The sequence below is a fragment of the Hakea prostrata genome, chromosome 2 (assembly GCF_041222555.1).
Source record: "Hakea prostrata isolate BN-2017 chromosome 2, UWA_Hpros_2, whole genome shotgun sequence".
NCBI classification, from domain to species: domain Eukaryota; kingdom Viridiplantae; phylum Streptophyta; class Magnoliopsida; order Proteales; family Proteaceae; genus Hakea; species Hakea prostrata.
The window spans coordinates 2,906,672-2,933,305 of NC_142601.1; the positions used below are offsets into that span (position 1 = coordinate 2,906,672).

Sequence of the window (26,634 nt, forward strand, 5' to 3'; positions counted from 1 at the left end):
GCTTAAAGGCTTGTTACACATACCAAGCGTAACCGGTATTCCTAAGAAAGTGAGTTAGGATTTCTTTGTTTTCTTTTTATTTCTTCATTTTGCTTTGCTCTAGGACTAGCAAAATCTAAGTGTGGGGGAATTCTGATGAACACATTTATGTGTAAAATCTTAGGGCATAGAGCATGCATTTTACACATTTATAGTAGAATTACCTTAGGTTTTTTTATGTTTGTGCAAATTTTAGGAGCTCAGAAAATATTTGGGATTTTTGGGTACAATACATGCAATTTGACACGTAAAGAGGTCCAATTCAATTTCTCAATTATGAATAGGACCCAATTCTAAGCATGATGGGCCAAAAGTGGATCAGGATGCTACTTTGGGCTAAATCATCTCACTCCAAGAATATCTTAGACATAAAATAATACAATTTTGATCGATGGCTGAGATTAGTTAGAATTTTATTTTATTAAATTTTTGTTGAAAAAAAAATCCAAGTATATGTATGGGGCCCATTACCTAAATTATTATTATAATTATTAATAATAATCTCTCCCTTCCATTCTAGTCCCAATACCTAAAGTTCCTTTTCTATTTCCATCATGACTCCTTTTTTTATTCTCTCTTTACTTCCCCTTTCTCTCTCCACTTTTTATTTTCCTTTTTTTTTGTTTTCTTCTCTCAACCCACGTTTGTTTCTTCCCAAGTGTTTTTTTTTCACTTTCTCCCCACAACTCACTTTAACCAATGCTTTTGTTTCCTTTTCAATTTATTTTTTTTTACGCATAAAAATAAAATAAAGGAAAAAAAACATGGGAAGAAAGAGAAGTGGTCTAGAAGAAAAGAAAAAGAGGGGAAAAAAAGTTTAGAAAGTGAGAGGCTCTAGAGAGGGAGGGGGAGAGAGAGAGAGAGGGAGGGCGGGAGAGAATAAAGAAAAAGAGTGATAATGAAAATAGAAAGGAAACGTTGGGTAATGGGACTAGAATGGACGAAAGGAAGAGAAAAATAAAGGTAAAGGTAATCTAATGAGAGTGGGAAAGGAAATCTTAATCTTTGATTGCTTGTGGATCACATACATTCACTAGGATTTTTTTCTTTAAAAATAATAAACTTCAAAGTAATCTTAGTCATCAATGAAAATTGTCTTCTTGTATTTCTAAGATACACTTGGAGTGAGACGATATAGCTCATAACTGCATCTCGATCACCTTCTAGCCTATCTCGATCCCCTTCTAGCCTATCATGCTTAGAATTGGGTCCTCTTTGCAATTGAGAAATTGAATTGGACCTTTTTACATGTAAAATTACATGTATCGTACCCAAAAATCCAAAATATTCTCTGAACTCCTAAAATCTGCAAAAACAACAAAAAACCCAAGGTACTTCCACTCCAAGTGTGTAAAATGCATGTTTTACGCCCTAAGATTTCACACATAAATGTGCTTATGAGTCCACTAGAAACAACATCTAGCTGGGACTTCGAGAGATGTGGTTAGATGTCATGTAGTCCCTACTGATATAGCCTTAAAATAGGTCGTCCAAGAAACCATACCCAAAAAATGCACAAAACCCATTGAAACCTGGCAGAACTCATAGAATGTCTCAACGAGTTTGGCCAATACCTCAGTATCTGGGTGGTCTCAACCCCACCGAGGTATCGAGACAAAACAAGGTTTCAAACATTGCGTACAACCCATAACCAAAATTTCAAGAACCCCTTTCTTGGAACCATTTGACTTGGTTCTCTTAAAAGATCTTAATTAATTGCCCATTATTATTCATTTGAGGCTACCTCAAATCTTGCCTGGGGCAAACTGCTACCTTCTTCTAGATACTGCTGAGAAGATCTGGAAGGCAACAAAAGATACCTATTCTAGGGTCGGGAAGACAACCAGGCGTTTGGTTTACACAAGCATCTGCGCAACATCACTTAGTGTGAGCTCTCTTTGTCCCAATACTACTCCGAGCTGCATAGCTTATGTCCAAGAGCTCGTACTCAATAAGACCGTCCAGCCAACCTATGTTACTAATGCTTTTGGGTTCAAGAATAATGAAGATGGGATCTAGGTCTGATTTCTTAGCTGGTCTAAATGCAGAGCATGATCAGATCGCATAAAATATGGGGTTCTCAATTGCAATCCACTACCCAATGTACAATCATCATGGGGAGTTTTGCCGAACTGCTATGCTTCAGCCTCTTCTTCATGACCGATCTGCTCTTTACATTGGCCATGGAGTTCTTCCTGCTGATGCACCTGTTCTAACCTGTTGCCCGTCTTCCTCGGTCATGCTCCTGTGATATGTGAGTACTATGGGAAGGAACGCCAAACGAAGGATTATTGCTGGAAACTACATGGTCGTCCCAACGCCCCTTTCTCTCATGGACATGGATGGGGACAAGGCCATCAAGAATCGGATGATGCCCATGCTCATCACATCAATCTCTTGAGACACAAGTCATTTTCCCCCCAACTCTCTCTCCCATTTATCCTCCCAACTTATCTTAAATTTCAAGATTGATCTCCGTAACACCAAATTTGCAACCATCCAAGCTTTTGTTTCACCCACCAAAACAATAACATCTATAAAACACGTACACCAAAAAAATCTGATCTTGAATGTATCTAGTCAGCTAATCTAGTATTATTGATTACCACAGACAAATAAAGGGCTCAAACCTAATCCTTACTGGAAATCTGTGATCCAATTGTAATTGAGAAATCAATGCTATGCCCTCCCCACATTTCTTACAGTTGAAACGACACCATTATATATTTCTTAACATTGTCCACATATTAATTCGGATGAGTTTTCTTCTCTCAGCAATTGCAAACTTAACTCTCAAGGTCTCTACCAAAAGCTTTTTCTTAGTCCATAGATACCATATGGGAATCCCCAAAACATTACTTCCCTCCCTATGCCTCACAGTAGCAGTAGCCTCATGCATTAGATAAGCCCCAAAAAGTGATGAAGGTCATACAAAAATCCTTCTCACATTCTCTAAATCAAATTAGGTGTCTGAATATTAGTTCTAGCCCCTATTTACCGAAAGCCTGTATCCAAGACTTGAACTGGAGATCAAGCAGTCAACAAATGAGCACTTAACCAACACATCGAGCACAACCTTCACAAGATTTATTATTCTAGTCACTCAAGCTATGAATACTAGCTTTACTTTGACAAAGGTGGCATTACCTTCCAACCTTCGGTGATATATGTCAAACATTGTTTAATATCAGTCTACATCAACTCTAATTCCGACTAAAACATCCCACTGAAAGTTCCCCTCAATAACTGCTTATTTCATTTTATGTCAATAAACAATTAAAATTCTTATTTAAGTCTACATGCTATTATACAGAACCTGAAAACAGTAAAAGTAGAAAACATATACTATAAGGAGCTGTTACCCAATTGCATAGTCTTAACCCTGGTGATTTCCAAAACCACACATATAACTTGGCTCCCTTACCCAGAGAAATAGAAATCTAAATGAAAAGTATAGCCAAATATCACAGCTAAGAAAATTGTCAGTCGATCAAACCATATACTAAAAGAACTCACCATCCTTTCTCATTTCTGGAAGCAATCCTGAAGCATGTCTTTCTACAATCTTCAAATAACCATCAACCTCATGATCACGTACATTAAACAACACTATAGAACCATACTGAAAAACTACCATATAACAGCAGTCACTCTCACTTAAGCTAGCCTCTGATCCCTGAAATAGGCACTTGACATTCAGTTCAGTGAGAAGTGGATGCAAATAACATGGACAGTTCAGAAGAATGGGTAAAATCAGCAACTTCATGGTACACAATCTATCAAAATGTACGTCAATGACTATCAATGAGAATGCAATATGAAATATCATACACTATTAGAATCAGTGAAATGACAAAGTGCACATAAATGAAGCATTTTGCACTCCAATGAGAAAGTAAAGGAAAAGCTAAGAATTTAAAGAAAGCCCTGAAGTTTTGAAAGAAATAGTATCGCATATTCGCATGGATCTTAATTTGCTATATTTCTACACTTATCTATAAGCAAATTAACATAGCAAAAACCAAGAAACCTTTTAATAAAAGGTCAGACCTTTCGCTCCACACTGAGAGAGCCATAGTCGAATGAGAGCCAATTAACCAAGATCTTGTAACAGAACCAGCAGAGTAGGAGGAAAAGGTTAATCTGTAACAGTGTAACAGATGCCTTAGGGGGGGTGTTGGTTTCAGATGGAACAGTAACAGTTTTTTGTTGGAAAAGTATATGTAATAAGAGACAGAACCAAATTGATTGGTAATAGGTTAGAAAGCAATCAAGACAAAAGCGTAGGAGGTTTCTTGAGATGAGATAATTTGGGGGAACACTTGAGACGGAGGATTAAAGTTTTTCCATGTAGCAATGAGGCAAAACTTGGATTAAACCTAGGGTTTAAGGGCTAGAAGAGATACTTCATTGGTTGGGTACTAGGGTTTGGAGGGGTATTTTTAGGAAATATTAGGTTTCTTGCTTTTTAGGATTTCAAAATCTTGAACTTCAAAATGTTGTTCTCTACATTTAGGATGATCAGAATGGGATGAGATTTGGATCAAAGGTCAAGGGGATGGTGCGGAGATTGTGTATGATGTAAGGTCAAGTTTGATGGCTGGTTACGACATTTAGGGTTTCTTGATTGGAGGGAAAGGTAGTTCGGCTGGGCAGTTTGGGGATAAGAAAAAATCAGAAAAGGCCAAGGTGGGGATGGGGCAGTACAGATAGTCAAGCTCACTTTTAGTAGGACCTTGTCTTCAAGTATGGGTAAGGATTTGATAATACTGCATGCTGAATCCATGGCCACAGCTGAATCTTGGACTTAAACCACAAAGAACCTACTAGAACCGCCTTAGATATTACTCCCCAGGAAACGCCTGTTGGGCTTTAAGAAAAAGCAACCTACCAATGTTATCTTAGACTCGGATAAGACAAATCTCATTAAGTTCAGCAAAGCTGATTTGCAATTAGCAAAATATACAAGTGCATTCAATCCAAAGTTGTTCCATTACGTTCTTGATTTAAAGCTTTAGTGCAATCTAAATATCCGGATGAATAAAAATTGGATGCAAGTGGACTCATTAGTGAATGATCAAATCTGTGATCAGATATCAGAAAAATGAAGCAACTGCATACTCAAGGAAGAAATTAATTTGATCAAACTAAATGGAGAAAATAAATCAGGTACAGTATTCATCCCGTACGCAATGCTCGAACACACCAAAACTTGTTAGAAATTTTTTAAAAAAATATCAAATTCTTCACTCAAATCATCACTATTTGATGAGAGGTATTACATATAAAGACCTAAAATCCCTAAACCGACTTATAAAAAGAGTCCTAGTCACACTCACATGCTCAATAATATAAATAACTTAAACACTCTATATAACCAGTAAGTATTATAATCTACTAAATTGTCCCAACTTATGGGTTTATAGATTAGGCCCATGCCCATCACAATGAAACCCAAGAACATGACAGGCACACAACCTATTATATAACTACTCAAAGGCCAAGAGGAACCCAATGAAACAAAAGAGCATTACATCTGTCCTTTGCAACATTAATCTATGTCAAAATAAAGGAGGATGGCGTTGTCATGGATGTGCCTCGGCACAGTAGTCGGTCGACCACAGTTGTACCCGCCCCCAGCTCTGCTTGTGAGGAAGCCTTGGGTTCGCAATATAAGCAGGAACATAACTGCAATTTTCAAAACCCAATAGCGTTTGATCCCAAACTAGGCAGCAACACGTTAAATTTTCCTTCTTTGTGTGTTGAACTATTTTCTTTATGGTTAATCATATATTTCCATTAACACCATTCATATGTCATCCTCCTATTTTATGAAGCAAAATACCTTTCCTTCTCTCTCTTATGAACACGACATCTTGATTTAATTCCCTATGTAGGTGTTCTCAAAAGATATTTTCAAACGACAAGAGTATTCTTTAAAGACTGAAAAAACAAGATAGAAACTCACATTTGCATCAAATTTAGCGACTCCAAATCTAAGGACCACATAATTGGTCATGCGGGAAGTTGGTGGAATGAAATTGGATTTATTCTGATCAACCAAGCTTCTCAAATCAACACTGCAACAAATTCACCATAGAATATTCAGAAAAAATAAGCATTATAAAAAGCTTAACATTCAGATTAAGGGGAAAGATCAAAACCTTGTGGAGAAGAAATAAGCTCTGACAGGAACGGATGTCGTTGTCTCCTCCACATTTACATCGTCGTTTGCTTTGCTTTTATATCCATCCCCAACCTCGGAACAGGAAACAGGCTCATTCCAGTCCAATATGCTTGCCGAAGGAGTCGTCGATAGGCATCGAACAGTAAAGAAGACAAAGCGATTGGAACTAAAATTGTAGTTTCTACGAATAATATTTCTCTGGAAATCCAGGGTTTCTGTAGTGGATATAGAATGAGGAAAAGTTGGCGGCACAAGGCAGGGGTTTACGCATTGACCGGCAAGAAACGAAGGCGTTGGTGCTGAAGGAGGAGAAGATAATCGAACCATCATGCTCCATTGCTTGAGTATCGATCGACTTCGCAACATTCTCGTTGAATCACTCCCAAACTTCTACCCGTTCCTATTGCTCTCGGAATAAGAACTGCGGTCTGTGAATGAGACAGGAAGGGATTGTGCAGGGCTGAAAATAATAATAGGGTTTGAATTTTCAAAATTGTTCAAGAAGTATCATGTTATTTCTTTGGACGATTTTACCCTCTAGACTCACCTTTCGTTTTCTTCATGCCACAGCCACTCCCACCCTCTCCACTGTCCATAATTTGTAATCTCAGTTTCAGATGTTCTTCTCTTACTCCGATTGCTGTCCTCCGAAGGAAATTAATGAGCATGGGCAGATGAAACCGAGCAGGCAGAGCTTGTGCTTATCGATGAGAACACAGACAATCTCTTCTCCTCCGTCTTCCAAGTTTCAATCCTCAACCAGTAGAAAACGACACCGCCAGCAATGATAGCAAGCTCTTCACTTCTTCCAAGTGATTTACTTCCTCGGGGGAGCTTTGTATTAATGCTGCCGAGTGGGTGCGAACCCAATACCTTCCCTTGGCTTGCAATAATTTGATTGTCATTGTATTGGTCCTCAATAATTTTACGTTGAAGATAAACTCCACTTGTCTTAAGTGGGATTATGGATGTACTTATAACAAGGTGGTGGCAGTCTCTTTTATAGAGATAGTAAGTTTAAGGAAGTCATGGTTTTAAACTTCCACTCCAACTATGCTTTCCCCTTGGGCTAGTGGGCTCGCAAATCACCATGACTAGCTAACAATGGCAAAGAAGAAAAAAATTACATGAAACTCACTCCAATGTTACATAGAGCTCATACGACATGGTTGCTACTACGATGGATATGAACAAATATATCCCTATGATACCTCCCCACCATGATTTTTCCCTCTCCCCTAATCTTTTGTCCAGATATTTATGGATAAACCCCTTGTGGGGTGCATCTAGGGTTTTAGTTTGAAACTTTTGTATTGTACAACAATGACTTCAAGAAGCCCTAGTAGGCTAGTACAACTTATGAGAGGAATAATCACTCTCTCTATAAGAGGAGCAATACTTGAGACTATATAAATATGCTTAATACTTCAATTAAAAAATGCCAAAGTTTTTGCTTTTTGTCTATGGATTAATGTGAGGGGTTTCGGATCGATCTTTTCCTGCTACACATTAAGATCAATAGACATCGATTAAAGGGAAATAAATTGTGATTATCACATCTTTCAAATCCCAAAACAAACACTCGCTGCAATAAATGAAGGGTCTCCTCAAAAAATTAAAGGCAAAAAGAATTAGGAAATAATGTTGTTTAATCATCTAAAAATCTCATCTTTTTGCTTCTCAATCTCACAACTCTTGTGTTTCTACCTTTGATGCTCCAAAAGGGAAATGGTGGGTAGTGGAAGGAGTGGAAGAAAACAAGATTAGTTGTATTATGCAAAGTCTTGTAGTCCCTACTTAAATAAGCTAAATTGAGGATAATCGCTACAAAGTATTGGGTTTTGATAAAAGATTCTTCATCCTTTTTATGTTGTGACTCAAATCCTTGTACTCAACTTTGAAGATGGTCTTGCACATACATATTTTGATGAATGACCCAATGTTGAAAATCTATGATGGAAGCAAACCCATCATTAATCTTGGTTTATGGTGGCGGTGCAAGGCCATAGCCCCACTATAACACCCCGTAATTAAATCGTATTATTTTAATAATATTGAATGTGGTATTATTAGATTATAGAGGAAAAGTGGATTGAATAAAGCCAAAGCCATGGGACCAAGGAATACAAATGAATGGAATATTACTTTGTTTAATGGATTGGTAAGTGGACCTATAGCTTGTGAACAAGACTTAGTTATATCAACCTAGGTCTTGTCAATAGTGATTAAATGGGATTAAAATGGGGCTGTGACCAAAGTAACCTATATGGTTCAGAGATGGTTCCTTGAAGAGTGCAATTCAAATATGGTTTAAAGAGGATACAATGGGTTGAATTGTGTCAAGATTGAACCAAACCATATAAGCTTAACTTATCTCTTAGAAAAATCATTAGAGCTCATTCTATTATCAAAGAAAAATGAGACACAACAATTAAGGGCGAAGAGCTGGTGTCACACCTCCTAACAAGATTTAGACTTATTCGAATACCCATAGAGGTGATAAATACTACATAGTCTAGGTTCACAACCAATCCACAACCACACAATACAACATAGCATAATCTGAGAGCAAAGGAATAACAAATATATCAAATTATCAAAGTTATTCTAATCATCTTCAAAATGTAAACAAAGTTACAATTAGAGTTAAATGAAAAGTTAATGTTTAACAATAGAAGTCTTAATGTTGTTATCAAAAGGTTTAAGAGTAAAAGTAGCACCCTTGTCCAACAAATAGGTGTAGAATGTAATTAATCGTAACCAAGGCAACTACATTTCCAAACAATATCTCCAAAGCTTCAAAATGGCTAGACTCCATAGAAGCAGTCCTAGCAAGGGCTCAACTCTCCGCGTGCTTTAGCATCCTCTCCCGCCGATCCCTCGTAGGACTCCACTGATGGTGAACTATCCGAGTAAACGGTGTTTTCATAACCTGCAATAGAATCTAAAGAAAATACATTTTCAAGGTGTGGATTCCATATAACTCAGTGATGTCAACATAATCACATACTGTACATCCGACACATGAAACAATATATGCTTATAAACTCTAACAAGAGGAGTCTCTATGGCGGACACACATTAAGTCTCAACACCAGCCTCCTCTGAGGAAGGTCTTGTCACTTTAATCCCCCACCGAAATAACACACTGTGATGGGACCTTGCGGCAAAGGTGTTCGGTGACCGCTCTCTCACCACACCATTGACAATTAGTAATGGCGTGTGTCAGGGATAAACCTAGCCCAATGCAAAGTCTTATATGTTTCATACTACATGTGATATGGATACCTTCTCTCATGCCTAGTGCTCTATTGGTTCGCATATCGTTCTCACATAGGAATGTTATTCCCCAAAAAAACCACTCATTGTGTTGGATTAACATTTTGTAACCCTATGGTTGTCCACATATGCTTCGGTGGATGCTCTCATGGTTTCCACATGGAAATCACACATTGTGCAGGACCCCCACGAGCCCTAACTCTCCACATATGCAATCTTCTTAATGCATGATAACAGTGGGGTTGTGTCTCCCCAAGCCACTGCTATTACGGATCACTTGACTTCAATACACATGCTGAATGGTTAGTAGCATGTATCAAGAGTTAGTCAATCCATCTAGAGACCTACTGACAATGCATAGTTATTTAAGCGAATGTAAAGGCACCAGGGGTAATGAGTGTATCACAACCCTTGGTTGATATATATAAGTAATGCCTTACCATCGAATTCCTAGCCCATCATATCCACAATCATAGTTTGAAATGAATTGAGTAATAAATAACATAAGCACAAAATGTCATATTACCTTCTATGTGTGTCATAAATTATAAATATCTAACTGTACAAGCCTAAGACGGTAAGATGAAATGAAATCAAATGCACCAAACAAAGCATAGCTAAGGATACGAATGAAAGAATGATTAAAACAAGTCTAGCTTGTGTGCTGTACATCTTCACTTTATTAATTTTTTTTGGGTTAATCACTTTATTGACTCCACTGTAATTGCCATTTTTTCTTTTAAATACACGAACCATTCATATTTGGAGGGTTGCAATTAAATAAGGTATAGAAAATTTTGTAACTACTTAGGAATAGGAATTTTTGAGGAATCATAGTTAGGGGGGGGGGAGGAGGTTCAACTCTGAAAATAGAATTTAAGGGACACTTTTAACCATGTAGGGATAATATGGTCATATTAAAAAGATATTTTGAATTTAAAAGGTTAGTCATGTATTGTGTTACTAAGGGTATTAATTGTGGAGGGATTTTTTTTGTAAGATTTTGATTTTAGAAGGGTGTGTTATGCTTCCAATAGTTATGGAAAGGGCTCATATAAAAAATGATAGATTAAAAAATAAAAAAGGGGAAAATTGTCAACACCCCCGAGTTATCCCCTAATATTTATATCACCCTTTGAATTATCCAATTTATCAATTAGACCCCCTATTGCTAATATAGTGAATATCAATTAGTTTTATTTATTCCTTTCCCATATGACGGCAAAGGAGAGGAAAAAAAAAAATGAAATTTTCAATGCCACCCCAAACCCCCTGTAGGAAAAAAATTATACAAATGACACCTCCCAATGTTAGGAAATCAAAGTACTAACGTAAGCATTTTAAATAAAAAAAAAAAAAAATGAACACCCTTGAAGGAAAAACTCTACACTTGACTCATCAACATCTTTTGCTTATCAACATCTTTTGCAACCATTTCTCATCATCATTTATTACATATTCATGATTTATGTTCATTTCCCCCTTCTCTTTTGCCATCTTCTTCATTTAGAATGTGATAATATTTAAATGGAAGAATAAAAACTATTATTAACGGTTGTTAGCAATAGGAGGTCTAATTGATTAATTGAATAACCTCGTGAGTGACATTATTAGTATTAGGGGGTTAACTTGGGCTGGACCGGATTCACTGACTCCGGGTTTTTTGTGGTTGGTGTGTTCTCCTTTGCGGTGTGGGGTTAACTTAGGCATAAGAAGAAGAGCGATTGTAGACGACAGAAGAAGACGAAGACGGTCGAGTTTAGGGTTTTTCATTTAAGGATAATCTTGTATTTTAAAACAGTTTTACTTACATTAGCACTTAAAGATTGATTTACTAACCGCAGAAGGTACTATTAATGTATTTTTCACTTATAGAGGGTCTAATTAAAAGTAGCTCGGGGTGATTTTGTAAATATTTCTAAAAGGAATGAGCATTTTTGAAGTCGTGGACACAAAATCTGATATTATCGACGAAAAATGAGAGGGTATTTTCGTAGTTATTAGAAAGTCAGAGGGTAGTGGAACATTTGGACATTATTTATATGACAAGGACGCATAAAACAGCAGAGCAACAAATCCATCCAGAACGAGCGTCTCGGACCTGTGGTTTTCCATTCAGCGCAGGGCTTTCGGTTTCCTCTATCGCTTATTTCTTCGTTCTTTACAGATTCTTGACTCCTCGATCTGCAACCGTAAGGCTTCGACCTCGAATTTCAAAACCCTATTTTCTTTTATAACATTTGGATTATTGTTGGTTAAAAAAATACGATCTCTCATTTTTCATATTGGAAGTGATTTTTTTTTTCCGTTTTGAATTTGTCTGCTTAAGTTGTATTCATCATTGCTTTGCATGTTCATTTATTCTTCTTCTTCTTCCATATGCATCGTTCCATCGGCTTTTCTCCGATCAGGTATTGAATTTTTTTTTCGTTCAGTGGATCTTGGATCGAGGAAATTTACTTTAGCTGAGTGTTTATCGTGATCTTGGATGTTATCGCCACGGATTCTTCATATGTATTTCTCTTTTGTTCGATTGTCTATTTGCGGTTCTATTATATCTGTATTTGAAAAAAAAAGAAAAAAAAAAGAAGAAACTAATTGGGATTTTTTCTGTTGAATTATGAAGCCTAGGGTTCGATTTCTGATTTGTTCGAGTAAATGTTTTGTTTTGCCTTCCCATCCAGTATACTGCAAATTAGAGTTAAATGTCGAGTATTAGGTTCTGGGTTCTTTCACTTGGCAAATCTGAAGTAAACCCCACTGTTAAAACTTAAAACTAGTGTTGTTATTATGCCCAAAACTTTGCATGTCGAAGAGTTTTATGATTGTGACTACTGTATTTCCAACATTTCATGATCCATATGTTAGAATCTGCATTGGAAGGGTTTAACTACTGCGGGTTTTACAAGCTTTCTGTTTGTAAAATCTGGGTGTTGCGTTTATGAATCCTATGCATGAGGGCCTGAGGCTGTACCAGATTAATATATAAACAGAAGGTGCAGTTTTTTTTTATACTAGTTTAAATTCCATCCCAGCTTTTTGTTTCAGGAGAACCATGAGTGACGAATGTGAGAAGACATGTCCTCTTTGCGCTGAAGAGATGGACTTGACAGATCAGCAGTTGAAGCCCTGCAAATGTGGTTATGAGGTTTCAAACCTAATTTCTTTTCCATTTTATAAAGTGATTCATATTGCTTCTTTTCTGGTAATTGGGGGAGGGGGTTATTGGTTGCTCTCACTGGACGAATGCAGAAACATTTCTGGTAATGATGGTACTTTCCTTTTCAATGGTGGTTTTACTATTTGAATCATCTCGGTTTTTTTCTTCTTTCAGTGCTTCATTGGTTACCCGTTCATTTTATATTATACATTCTATTTATTTATTTATTTTTCAGATTTGTGTATGGTGCTGGCATCACATAATGGACATGGCTGAGAAAGATGAAACAGAAGGACGATGTCCAGCATGTCGCACAACTTACGACAAAGAAAAAATCGAAGGAATGGCCGCCAACTGTGAAAGGTTTGGTTGCCCTCTAGTTATCTGATTGTTTGATACATATAATTATAAAATTTTGAAGTAAATTTTGAAGTGTCTATGCGTGGGATTCCCAAGGTGGGGAGCAGAAGCTGGAATTCTTACAGGGTGTCTTTTTATGGCCAGGCTGGTGGCTGAAATCAGCTCTGAGAGAAAATTGAAGTCACATAAGGCAAGGCCCAAAACTTCTGAGGGAAGGAAGCACCTTAGTAGTGTTAGAGTAATCCAGAGGAACCTGGTTTACATAATTGGAATACCTTCTAACTTAGCGGATGAAGATGTGGGTATTTTCTTCATATCCGATTCTCTTTTCCATGTTGAATATTTGACTGTCTGAAAACAGAAAAAGAATCTGCAGTTTGATTTTTCATATTATTTCAGTTGCATCTGACCTGGTTTTCATGATCCTGAACAGCTTCTTCAACACAAGGAATATTTTGGGCAATATGGTAAGGTTTTAAAGGTATCAATTTCTCGGACAGCTGGGGGTGTTATTCAGCATTCTGCAAACAATACCTGTAGTGTGTAAGTGCCAGTTCTTGTCACTGTTTTACAATTTGGGTGGTGCCTTGCTTTCATCCCTTTCTGTTTTGGGAGCTATATTGATTCAAATTCCTAAATAGTGTGGTGCTTGCTATTTTGAGTTTTATCATCTGTGAGAATGAGAGTAATTGAGTTGTTTTAACTTACAGATGACATTTCAAAGTAATCTTTGTTGTCTTGACATCTATTTCCTTTTACCTTATTGTTGTTGTCGATTCCCAAAAGTGTTTTACTATTTGTTTGCTCCTTATTGAAGCTGTTTATCTTCGGAAGTTTTGTTAGTACTAATTTTCCTTGTTTTAGAGTTGGGATTTATTGTCTTTACCCAAAAAAGAAGAGTTAAATTTATTAGGCTTATGGTTTATGTGGTGGTCATACTGATGTATGAATATTTGTTTTAGTTTCATTTTGTTACTTTTTGCTCAGATATATTACTTACTCAAAAGAGGAAGAAGCAGTTCGATGTATTCAATCAGTACATGGTTTTACCTTAGAAGGCAGGCCATTGAGGTAAGCACAAGAAAAGGGAAAAAAAGACTGAGTTCTTGTACATGGTGTCACATCTTTTAGTCACTCTTGAATTTTGCTCCTGCAGAGCATGTTTTGGAACCACAAAATACTGTCATGCGTGGTTGAGAAATGTGGTATGAACTCTGTTCATCTGTTGAAGCGTAAACTTGCTCTTCCCATGTTTCCTTTATGTAACAGGGGAGCTTGTTTTATCTCTTACTGAGAACAATTTTTTTCATTTGTGCAGCCTTGCACCAATCCAGAATGTCTATATTTGCATGACATCGGTACACAAGAGGATAGTTTCACGAAGGATGAGATAATTTCAGCCTATACAAGGTATATTCTTGCAACTATTTTAAAACTATCCTAATATGGTGCATGACGATGGATTTGTGTCCTTGAATATTTTAGTTGGTTGCTTCTAATTTTTTTGGTCATCATCATCAATCTTATCATGTAAGGTTGTCAAATCCATGTATAAAGGGTTTGGCTTGGTTTTCTCCAGTGGCGGCTTCCAATTCACACGCCAATTGTCCTCCTTTATCTGAACTGCTGGTTGTAGCATCATCAAATCTTATGGTTCTGAAGGGTGATGGTGTATCCATTACATTTGTGTAAGCATGTATATTTTTGAATCCAGTTTGCCCTGTGCATGAAGTTCCCACCACTGCAGGTGCTAGTAAGAGTCAGAATCTACACAGCCTTACCCCTGGTTATATAGAGGCTGTTTCCAGATTCAAAACTTGAACATTTGTGAAGTCATCTTCCAACTTTTTCTTATGACATTCATTGCACTGGGTATGCCCATTTTGAACCCTTGGGACATTTGTGAATCCGTCTGCACCTTCTTTTTATTACCTTTGTTGCACTGGGTATGCTCAGTTTTGAGCATGAAAATGCTTCTCTGCCCCTATGAACGTGTGTTGTGTAAATTTTATGGTATTTCGAAGAATAATGTGTTATTGCATTGTGCCTGTGTAAGCATTTACATCTGTGAATAAACTATGTGCATGCCAGTTCAAGAGGCTTCCATGGCTGCAGGCTCTGGGGAGAGCCATATGTATGCAGCCTTTTACGCTAGGCAATTTGTAGGCTTTTGAACCCTTTACCATAGATAAATCTAGTTTGTTGCTGCTTTTTATAGCATTCATTGATCTATGCAAGCATTTAGATTCATGAATTCGGCTTGCAACCTGAATGCTTCTGCACAAATTTTTTCTGTCATGATTTCTTTGGTGGGTTCTGGAAAAGCAGGGTCATTTTTTGCGTGACTTTCATTTAGGAATCCCTAATATCAATTTATTTATTGAAGTACTCTAGCTATGCACTTCAACTTGCAATTTACATTTTCTTCACTGGTAGCTTCATGGTATGGCTAGTTGACTCACATAGTGGTTTTAAAGGAGTAGGGTTCAACAAATTACGGGTGCCACCTATAATTTACAAAGGCGTTCAGGGAATGTATTGCCTCCTCCAGCAGATGACTACTGTAACAGCAACACTGCTTCTGGCAAACCTATCATTAAAACTGCCCCCAGTGTAAGCCAATTTATGTTAGCTAAATCATTTTTGATAAATAACGTTTTCATGGAATCTGAGTAGATATAAACTGATGAGTTCTTTACTCATTACTTGAGTAAACTGGTTCAGGTACTTGATTTATCATTGTGACTCTGATTGCAGCTTGTTTTTGATTTTTTGCTAGAATCCTGGAAGCCAGGTCAAAGGTTCTCCTCCTGGTGGTAGTGCTGGAAGATCTGTAGCACTTCCTGCAGCAGCGTCATGGTAGACATTTGATTTTGTTTAAGTTCTTCCACTGTTCTGTGAAATGCTATTGCTAAAGGTAGTATCATTGTGCTTTCCAGGGCTATGCGAGCTTCAAATTGTCAGTCTCCAGCTCCAGGCCTGGTGTCCTCAAATGGGCCCGTACAAGAACCAGATCCAGAAACAGAACATGGTGTCAATGGTTCATTAGTGCATCCCTCAGTGGTTACAAATGCAACTCACTCTTCTACATTGCATAAAGATCTTGGAAAGAGATCCATGGTAACAGAAGAAAGTCATTTGGCCCATCCTAATGGTAGATCAGGATCGCTGGACTCTTCTAAGCAATTTGTTCTTACAGATAGTTGTAGGCCTGTGTCGGATACACTTGCAGATTGCCAAGAGGCAGCCTCATCTACTTACAACAACCACTTATCTACATCCGCATTTAAGGATAAAGACAAGGTCATTTCTATGCTACCTAATGTGCTAAACTCGGCAGGCATTGACACACAGTCCTGTAAGTCTACTCCTGCTAATGATGGGAACATAGTTAGAAGTGCAACCGATCAGAGCTTATGCTTGAGGTTGTTGTCTGGGAACATTGAAAACAAAGCAGGGTTTGATCTTTCGAACTCTTTAAGATCTAGCCCAGTTTCAAACCATGCAGAATTCAGATCTTCTGGAAGTCAAGTTTCAGAACATTCTGATCAACAATATAGAAAACCTTTGTCCTTGCAGCCATCAGGGAAAGTTTCTGCATTTTTTGATGGTCAATCTGGTTCAGATGAACAACCTGATTGGAGATTGGATTCACCTGCACAACTTCTGCAAGATACAGGCAGTGAAGTGGACAAGTTAAAAGCTCTGGATAGCCATAGGGTAGAAGTTTCTGAAGAAACTAGTTGTCCACCATATTTGCTTCCGCATAATTCACCCAAGATTGCAAATACTCTTAGCAGAACTTCTTGGCAGCAGAGTGATACATGCAAAAATAGCTTTACTGACAGTGCAGATGCAATTTCTGAAGCCATCAGTTCATCATATGTGCATTCTCTGCATAGTCCCAAGACCTCAAATAATTATAGCGTAACTTCTTGGCAGCAGAGTGAGACATTCGTAAATAGCTATTCGGAGAAGGCAGACTCTAAGAATGTAAATACAAAAGTTGATGAAGTCTCGTTTCCATTTAGATCTGGTGATTCAAGATTCTTAAATGGATACAATGTCAATGAAATTGGTGGCCCTGTTGAAGTTTATCCGACTTATGATTATTCCCAAGTGTTCTCAAGTGTAGATAAAGGAAACTTTTCTGGGATAAACAATGATGATGTAGTTAGTCTTGATAAGAGCCCAGCGTTTGATATGGGAGAGAGCAGCATTATTTCAAACATATTGTCAATGGACTTGGGTTCCCCTGATGACTCGTTGACCTTGCCACACGATTTAGCTAAAATGTTGATTGAAACTGATAAGCAGCATTGCTCTCTTAAAACATCAAGTTCATGGAAAGTACAAAATAGCAATCAATCAAGGTTCTCATTTGCAAGACAGGATGATTTTGCAAATGATGGAGCTATCGTGGAGCCCCCTTACAATGCAATTGGGTATATGGCAAAGAAGTATGCTGTCCCCAAAGATTCTGTTGAAAGCAGGGATCATTTATTTGGCAAGATGGGGAGTGGTTTTTCATCTGACATTTTTGAGGAATCTGATAATTATCTCAGCAACCATATACCTGTCTCTTCTAATAAGCATTCTGGTGAGTATGCTTTGGTCATTCTTGCTTTTTATTCGTTTTCACATCCTCTTCTATTTCTGTCTTTCTAGTTTTATTTTGAAGTTAATTTCTTTAAATGACAAGCTGGCTCCCAACATTAGATTTCAAGCTAGTGTCTGCTTTTTTTATTTTCCTGGATGACATCTTGTTCAGTGCCATGCTTTTCTTTGGCGGGTCTTCACCTGTAGCTGGTGTGAGCTAATTTCCAGTTGTCTAGGATGCATTTTGTTGAACCCAGTCTTGCATCAATGTCTTTCTGTAATATTCTTCAACATCATGATTTAGGCATTGTTGTATTTTTTTGAAAATGGTTTGTGAAGGTGGGTAGCATCAATTGTCTTGATTGATAATTGATTTATGTTTGTGTACTTTGTTTTGGTAGCATAAAACAAGTTGTTTTGAACCTTGGCCCGACTATATTGTCTACCCATTCTCTTTCTTTGGTTTTCTTGTTCGTCCAACTACTAGAAATTCATTCAGGGGGGAATGTTCTAGAAATGATGTAAAGTTACCATCTAGTAATAATGTGGAAGGTTCTAGGAAGACTAGTTTTAGAGGGTAAGGGTTGATGGATCCATGCTCTTTTGTAGATTATGGCAGCAGACAGGATTTCAGGTTGATTATTTCGTGTATGACGATGTTAGTCTGGTATCAAATCATTTGCCTAGATGAAATTTCCGTGATACATGCAAAAATAGCTTTACTGACAGTGCAGATGCAATTTCTGAAGCCATCAGTTCATCATATCTGCATTCTCTGCATAGTCCCAAGACCTCAAATAATTATAGCGTAACTTCTTGGCAGCAGAGTGAGACATTCGTAAATAGCTATTCAGAGAAGGCAGACTCTAAGAATGTAAAAATCCAACAAATGGGATGCCAAACAGCTAAAAGCCATTTTGTTGTGTAGCAGAGACCCTAGCGGCTAATACCTGACTACCCAAAAAGTTTGGAGGTAGACAAGAGTTAAAGGTTTATTTGGGACAGCTTATGAGAAGCTTTTGGATGTGTAGGATATACTTTGTGGGAACAGGTTGACTTAGCTTTTCATGTAGGTATCCATCAACTAGTTTCCATGATCCTATGCTCTAATGGTTGTCCAATGCTACTGCTGTGACTGTTGTTGTTTCTGGAGAAAGTAGCTCTTTAAAGCAAACTGTACAAGGAAGAATTCTTGGCAGTGAAATATGTGAGAGGGATTTCCTTGAGGTGGAACCATTTGCAATCACCAGCCCTAATCTTTGCTGTTAGGGTTTCTGTAGCAGTAACGAGTTTCAGTTATTCTATTTCCAGTTGGACCAATGATGCAGTGCAATCAACTTAGCTTGTTATGGGCCCTATAACCTTTTTTAAAGAAATCAAGGGAGCTGCACTCCCTAAACAACTGAAAGGGGCACAAAGACAGTTCTACACCTGTGTTGCAAACTCCAAGTTTGCTGATACAGGGAGCTAATTCTATCTATCTTTTTGGAATCTTAAGGATTTTCCTGTATGAGTCTCTTAATTGAATTTTTATAAGTTGAGTGATGGTAATTACACTTCACTTGATATGAAAGCTTATGGAGGAGACCACATGGTGATGGAAAAGGGGTCTTCTGTATTGCAAGATGCTAGTTGTGAACCTTGGGGTCCATTTTCTTTCATGCAGTATTATATTATTAGTTTCCAAGGTCGGCTATACTATCATGTTTGTGTTTACAAAACATGCTCCAAAAACAGGTAGGAAAAAGTTGAGAAGAAAAGAAAAAGTTTATACCCTGGAAATAGAAACTGTGTAATGTCCGAATTTAATAATTCAACTTCTTCTCACTTCTCATAGCTGTTGTGTTGGACAGTTCCTAGAGCTCAGATTTCGGTACCCCCGGGGTTTACAGTTCCGAGCAGGACTCCGCCTCCTGGCTTTTCCTCTCAAGAGAGAATGGATCAGTATTTTGACGGTACTTCTGGTATTTCTAGTGTTCAGGTCATCCTATTTTTTTTTCAGCAATCTAGTTTTGCCATCGTATTTTCACATTTTCTAATCCAAACACAGGGAATCATTTCCTTGAGAGTCTTCCTCTGAGGAATCAGTATCAGGCATCTCCAAGTGGAAACATTAGCAGCACTGGAGACGTTGAGTTTATTGATCCTGCTATATTGGCTGTTGGCAAAGGCAGGCTGCCAAATGGGATAAATGGTTCAGCATTAGATGTTAGATCAGCTTTCACACAGCAGCTAGCTCCTGGAAATGATGCAAGACTTCAGTTGTTGATGCAACCGTCCATCTCCACTCACCAGCACCTCAGATTTGCGGAACATGTTGGGGACAGATTTTCCTTGACTGATCCTTACAATGTTCCTTCGCGGGTTTTGGAACAACCTAGCAACCTGAGCCCTTTTGCACAGCTGTCACTACAGCAATCCAGAAATGCTCACTTTCAAAATGGCCATTGGGACGGTTGGAATGAGGTACAGGCTGGTAATGAGCTGGGTATGGCGGAGATTTTAAGAAATGAAAGACTAGGATTCAACAAGTTTCTTCCCGGTTATGAGGATTTGAAGTACAGACTGCCTAGTGGTGACTTGTACAACAGAGCTTTTGGGATGTAATTGTCCTTCAAGATGTAACTTCTCTTTTGCTGGCCTGATATTCCCATGGAGCTGCAGGTGGACCATGTGCCTAATAACAATCTATTCTCTGGAATTTGAAATACTTGATCACATTGGGCAGTTAATGCTCTGTTACAGGAGGCTTGAAGAAGATTTGACTGAGCTTTCCTCCATCTTGGTTGCAGAATGTTGATCAGTTGGGTTTCAAGATACCAGCAGGTTAGTTACCCTTTCTACCTGGTATTCTTTTGAAATGTGGAGCATGCATTGGGTCAAGAGTTGGGGCTGTTTATGGATGAAAACATCTGGGCAAAAATGTAGGTTTGGTTGGATACTAATGTTCGTTTTTCTATTCTTCATTAGATTGAACAATCCCAACTGATCTTGCTGGCTTTTGGGTAGCTACTTTTTTTAGTGCTCTACTTGAATGCCAGAACTTTTTGTGTGCTCAATATTATTTTATGCAACTATATAGTGTCTGTGATGGTCAGGTAAACTGCAAGGGGAGTCATCGTTTGAAGGTGTTGGTATGGAACAAAACTGGGATATAGGTCCTTCCTCCAGAAGGGATTGTTAATGGTCAGATTTAAAAAGAAGTTTTGCTGTCTCATACCGAAGAAACATGATCCGGAGTTGTTGTTGAGTGAGTTGTTTCATATGGTGGTTTGGGGATTTGCTTTGATTTGAAGATTTTGAGTTGGAAAGTGAGAGCAAAAATGTGCATACTGTTTACCTTGTTCATCCTGTCTGGTTGTCTACAATTGTATATGTTAGACTAGGTTCTTTTTCTTTCTTTTCGCCTCCTTTTTTGGTAATGCATTCTTTTCATATCATGCGTGTGATTTTTCTTTTCATATCCGAGGGAGATGGTTAGAGATGGCTAGCTAGTCCTGTTAGACTGGGTATGTCATATCTGTCAACACCAGCTCTGTGGGGGATCTGATCAATTGCTGTTACAGAATCAGATGGCTTTGTATTTGTTGGGTGTTCATATTTGTAGGTGGGGCGGTAATTTCTGTGTTTTCTCCTCCTTTGAGGGGGGTTGGAGGTGGGGTTTTTCATTTCTTAGGTTGGTGTTGGGGAGGGTGATATGCGACACTCATCTGGGTTTCCTCTCTTTTGTTTTCTCTGAGTCTAGGTCGGGAATGCTTGAAATTACAGCGTGGTTAACGGAAAAAATTTAGACTAATTGGTGACTGTTTGAACGTGCACGAATGTCCGACAAAGTTTAACTTCCAATTGTGATCCTCATCTGGGATCGTGACAGCTTCTACTGAGCAAAATTTAGGGTGTCTGATGAACATAATACTCAGTATATTCATTAACAATTCTCTTGCAACGCTCATTTGGGATCTTAATTTCTTTCCGCTGTTGGTTGATGTCGATCCCCTAGCTGTAAAACGTTTTTCCTTTAATTCGGTCCTTTGGAAGGGCAGTAATTTTTCTGGGTTTTTTGTTGTTGTTGTTGTTGTTGTTGTTGTTGTTGTTGTGGGTGGGTGGGATAGATGAGTTTCAAAGACTTCAGAACTAGGTGGAAAAGTATCTTCTAATCCAGCCGATTCATCGCATAATTCTCTTAAAGATGTTTTATTAGTAGTCTCCTCTTCAAACGTTGGGGGGTCTTCGTCCTCTCCTTAAGAATCTGTTGCTCTTTTGGAGTTGCACCGGCACCACTAGTATTTATGAATTTTGTTTGTAACATGGAAATTTTTTTAATTTTTTTTCCGGTTGAAAGCATAGATATGAAACTACGAGGAAGTGTACAACAAAGAGACTCAAAAAACAAAATTCAATAAAAGAAGGGGGTGGGGAGCGGTGTACACAAACCAATTCTGAATCTTTACTGTTGTTTTGGCAAGTACGTCTGCTGCAAAGTTAGCTTTGCTATGCACATGAGAAAATGAACATTGAGTGAAGGAATGACGCAATTGGAGAATATCAGTGACGAGATTAGCTATCTTCCACATTGAGTGAAGGAATGACGCCGTTGGGTGGGTGAGAGAGAACACAAGAGTTTGATTATCACTTTCCACTATAATGTGAGAAATGTGGTGATCGAGGGCTAAGGAAAGACCTTTCGGGATGGTTTGTGCTTCAGTAACCAAAGACTCTTGGTATTTTATGCGTAGCCCGAAAAAATCACCTGAAAATTATGATTTCGAGCGACTCCACCAATTCCTAAGAGGTGAGGTTTGAGAAAGAGGAGCCATCCACATTGAGTTTGATGTTGGGGTGACTGGGGTTCCCATAGAATAAGCATGGGTGGCTTGGTAGGTAGTGTGATATGAGTTAAAGGTGAGAACTCTACGATTGCTTGATGCAAATGTTGTTGGGCCTCACAAATTTGAGGTTGGTAGAGGAAGAAGCCAAAGTTTGAGCCAATTAAAGGTGGCTAGACAAGAAGGAACTCCAGGGGAGTTAGTTGCTAATCTATAAGCAGAGAGAACAGTGAATGTACCTATGAAGGTGTATTTCCAAATGAGACGATCTACTATCGGTTGTAAGGGAATAGGTATGTTGAGAATTTTCTTGCTATCTCGGGTGGCCACCATGCGTTCACCTTGTCCCTGTTCCACAAAGCTGACTGTGTATTGATAAAAGCTGAGACCTTTAAAGGAAACAAGGTTGCGGGAAAGCAACCAAGATCGAGTGGTTGGTCCGGTACCCAATTAAGATGCCAAGGGCTAGCCTAATGTCCATTGCCTCTCTGAAGCAAAAGACCCTGCTGAAGGAGCTCACGGGCCCGAACCATTGACTTCATTAGACAACCCCAAAGAGAGTTATGGGGAGTGAGTAGTTCCCATGCCTTCTGAGCCAGAAGAGCGAGGTTAAATGCTGCTGTTTTTCGAAGGTTGAGCCCTCCATCTCTGGAAGGTTGACAAATGTCATCCCAAGAGATGGTATGAACATGATTGAGGTTCCCATTAGACCAGAGGAATGATTGATGATGGTAGTTGGAAACAAGACAAAATGAGAGGGCATAGCTGACAGAGTTGATTGGATGATGACTTTTTTACCTATTGACAAGAGGAGTCTGGCGCTCTACTGTTGTAGTCTATGATTGACTCGTATTAGAAGAGATTCACAATGTTTCTTTTTAAGCTTTCCAGGAAAAAGGGGAATCCTGAGAGAGCGTTTGATGCTGGATGATGTACTTGGGTTGTAGTGTGCTTCGGTTTTTTTGTAGATTCATTTGTTGTTTCGAAAATGAACAATATTCATCGATAATGCGGTTGAAGGTTCTTGCTTCAACATTGGTTGCCTGCCCAAACAAAATTAAATCATCTGCAAAGGCAAGATGTGAGATACGTTCACCTCCAAGTGAAAGTTGAAAGCCTCATGTTTTTTTCTTTTGCAGGGCGACTTCAATGTGTCATTCGTAAATTGTTGTGCTATAGATATTCCATCATTTGCATTGAAAAAGAAAAAACTTATTTTGGGAAAATCCTTTGCTGTGAAAAGTTGTGTCAATTCTTTCTTTTTTTGAATTTTTGTGATCTTCACCGATTCAGATAGGAATAACTCAATCTGATACAATTTCAAATCATGCCATGGAGAGTCTATGCAACAGGGTAAAGTATTATGTTTTTTTCTACTAAATGTATTGTTAGAAGAATATAAGGGAAGTACAATTCTCTACTTGCCGGAGTAGAGGATCCAGATATATGATGTACTTTATTAATGCTCAAAAGTGGGACTCTCTCCTATTGTACGTTGGAAGAGTGTACATGAAACACAATCATCTTCTTTCTGGGTAAGGGGATTCTGGGCGAGTCCGGATCAGCGACCCCGATGGAGAGCACTTTGTGCTTCCCGACACTTCCTGACCACAAAAACCAGTGGGGCCCACGGTGAAAAATATTTTTTGAAAAAAATAATTTTTTTTCACCAATGGGACCCACTTGTTTTTGTGATCAGGAAGCCATGGGGTGCTCCCCCGACGGGGAGATGATCCGGATTCATTCTGGGCTAGGGCTCTGACGTATCTGCTCGTATAGAATAATTCTTTCCCATCTTGAATTGACAAAGTAGCTTTATAGAGTAGCAGTTTTAGAAAATGAACTGCTAGATTCCATGTAACAGTAAATTAAATTTATACATAATTGGAACCGTAAGGACATCACTGTAACCTGGAGTGCAGCCCAACAGTGGCATGCAGTACAACACAGGTATGCATTGCGCCCATAAAGTCTAACCCATGAAAGCGTTAAATGGTAGGGGTTTGTCCTTTTCCTATTCTTTCCTTGCCCAACCCCCATCACCCTTTTTCTTTTCTGAGGCAGGTTGTGGGTTGTCTGAAGACTTTAATGGGAGTAGCCAGCCTCAACTACCTAGAGGACTCCTTGATTTAGCTATTTCTCTCGTTGCACATGCTATGCTATGCACAAGATTGAGCATGACAAGCAATAAAGCCATGGCCACACACCAGAGACGGTACCGTATGCAGTACTGTTGGCTCTTTGCACAATACAATGGCATTGCAATCTCCGTATGCGGTACTTCGCTCACCCTTGTGTGTGTGTCTAGGACAGACAAAGCTTGTGCGCTGCGACTGCGCCCGACCGAGGGGAGTGCAACGGTCCCATGTTGATTATGTCAGTAGATGAGATCAAAATTTCAACTGTTTCAATGAAAAGAAGAAGCATATAGTTTTCAAATCTTGTGCCCACCAAGCCAATGCAGGGTTGGTTGAATGGTAAAATTCATACTTCTTAGTGGAGGGGTTGTGGTTCGACCAAGTGGTATTGGCACATCCGAGTTAAATTTCTGGTTTGGTCTGTTGATTTTAGATCCATGAAAGGGTTGTAGAGAAATTGGCTCCTTTTTTATGGAGAGAATGTCCAAATGAATGACTAATGACTTCAGTTACATGTTATATTCTAATTTAAAGGCATTTATTGGATTTATTCTATCTCTTGGATTAGAATATGCATTCGATTTAAATTCTATAATTCATTAGGAGAACCCCTTTAACAAGTATTTATGTCAAAGTCTCAAAATGACGATGTTATGTGTCTAATGGGCTCAATTTGGTATATGAGCAATAGATCAGCTTCTGAGCTTTTGATGCAATGGTCAAGTTACCTAACATTTTGTATCAGAGCTGACACCACTTCAATAGTTCGAATTTCTTAAACGGCTATCAAGGAGAAGGCAATCTGGAATAGAGTGAAATCTATCAGAGTGTGAACCTAGAGTGAGAGTCGTTGAGGAAAACGACTGTGAAAGCGTGATATGTTATGTGCGTAATGGGGCCCAATTTGGTGTATGGGCCAACCTAGTATGGGATAGGTTTAAGGGCTTGACTTGGCCTTCAAGGAAAATGACTATGAAAGCGTGGTTGTATTTTATGTGTCTAATGGGGCCCAATTTGGTGTATGGGCCAACTTAGTATGAGATAGGTTTAAGGGCTTGACTCGGACGTCAAGGAAGACGACTATGAAAGCGTGGTTGTATTTTAGGTTCAAGGATGACGATTGCGGTAACGAGCTTGACTCCACTCAAGTACCTAACAATGACCACTGAAATGATAGATCTTTAAATGCATGAAATGTGCAAGTGGAACCCACCATAATTATGATTTTTCACTTATCATCAAAGGGTTGTTCGATTGATAATGACCAACGCCTCCTAATGAAGAGATCGTGAGTTCAACCCTCCCTAATGATATATGTAATTGTTGCTCCAAAACTATTCGGCAGTGCAAATGAACAACCTGCAAAAGATGTACTCGATTAGGTTGGTCAAGAAACGTCTCCGACGATCAAGTTGGGTGGAAGAACACATCTTTAGTTAGAAGAAAACGATTTGCAGAACGCACAATGCTAGAGAGAATGACCCAAGAACGCGTACTTGATGATGACGAAGGTATGGTTTTTTATAATGTTTTGGGAGGTTAATTACCTTCCTAGAGAGTTTTGGTTGAATCCAACTGGGACTCTTTAAGCAACTCAAATTCCATAACTTGATTAGAACCCTTGATCGTTCACTCATCCATCCTTCGTAGACCTCTCGTGATCGTTCAATTTAATTGTTCGATGTCCAGGTGGAAGTAGAATTATTGTTCGACCAGGAACTTATTCCGAAGACTTAGAAGATTAGTTGAAGCTTACTTTTATCCAATAGTTTACCACATACGTTTAGCAAATATTGGTTCGACAGTGGTTCAACCAGTACTTGGTCGAACTGTACTAATATTCTGTCAATTTCTGATACATGTGTCTTAACATCACATCAACAAATTGAATATTTTTATAAATCACATTTTTTTCTTTCAAAATTTAATCATAACTCTGTGATATGATTTATAAATAAATTTATATCATTTAACGTGACGTTTGAACACATACCATAAATCTAAGTGAAAATAAATGTTCCATTTTTTACAAGGAAATAAAGTAGT

General features: G+C 38.4%; 2 protein-coding genes across 8 annotated transcripts in view; one reads left to right on the top strand and one right to left on the bottom strand.

Moving 5' to 3' along the window:
* The window catches only part of LOC149023282 (protein RETARDED ROOT GROWTH-LIKE-like), a 45,056-nt gene extending 38,064 nt beyond the window's left edge, over nt 1-6,992 (bottom strand). For all 3 annotated transcript variants that reach the window (XM_089143835.1, XM_089143834.1, XM_089143833.1), the window contains exons 1-3: nt 6,204-6,992; nt 6,008-6,119; nt 3,556-3,715 (exon numbers count right to left, since the gene is read on the bottom strand). In XM_089143835.1, the coding sequence (XP_088999961.1) occupies nt 3,556-3,715; nt 6,008-6,119; nt 6,204-6,592 (661 nt within the window). In that variant the 5' untranslated portion in view covers nt 6,593-6,992. The remainder of the gene's footprint in view (nt 1-3,555; nt 3,716-6,007; nt 6,120-6,203) is intronic.
* Nucleotides 6,993-11,585: 4,593 nt separating this feature from the next.
* On the top strand, nt 11,586-21,559 carry LOC149023283 (uncharacterized). 5 transcript variants are annotated; one of them, XM_089143837.1, is made up of 14 exons: nt 11,586-11,697; nt 12,541-12,653; nt 12,901-13,028; nt 13,170-13,323; nt 13,459-13,568; nt 14,013-14,096; nt 14,182-14,230; nt 14,344-14,435; nt 15,503-15,638; nt 15,805-15,884; nt 15,965-17,625; nt 19,478-19,588; nt 19,675-20,450; nt 20,723-21,559. In XM_089143837.1, the coding sequence occupies exons 2-13, from the start codon at nt 12,561-12,563 to the stop codon at nt 20,229-20,231; spliced, it is 3,255 nt and encodes a 1,084-aa protein (XP_088999963.1). In that variant the 5' UTR covers nt 11,586-11,697; nt 12,541-12,560; the 3' UTR covers nt 20,232-20,450; nt 20,723-21,559. The 5 variants fall into 5 exon arrangements, with proteins under 5 accessions (XP_088999963.1, XP_088999964.1, XP_088999962.1 ...); XM_089143838.1 differs by having other exon boundaries at nt 12,554-12,653; nt 20,707-21,559; XM_089143836.1 differs by having other exon boundaries at nt 12,554-12,653.
* The last annotated feature ends 5,075 nt before the right edge of the window (nt 21,560-26,634 follow it).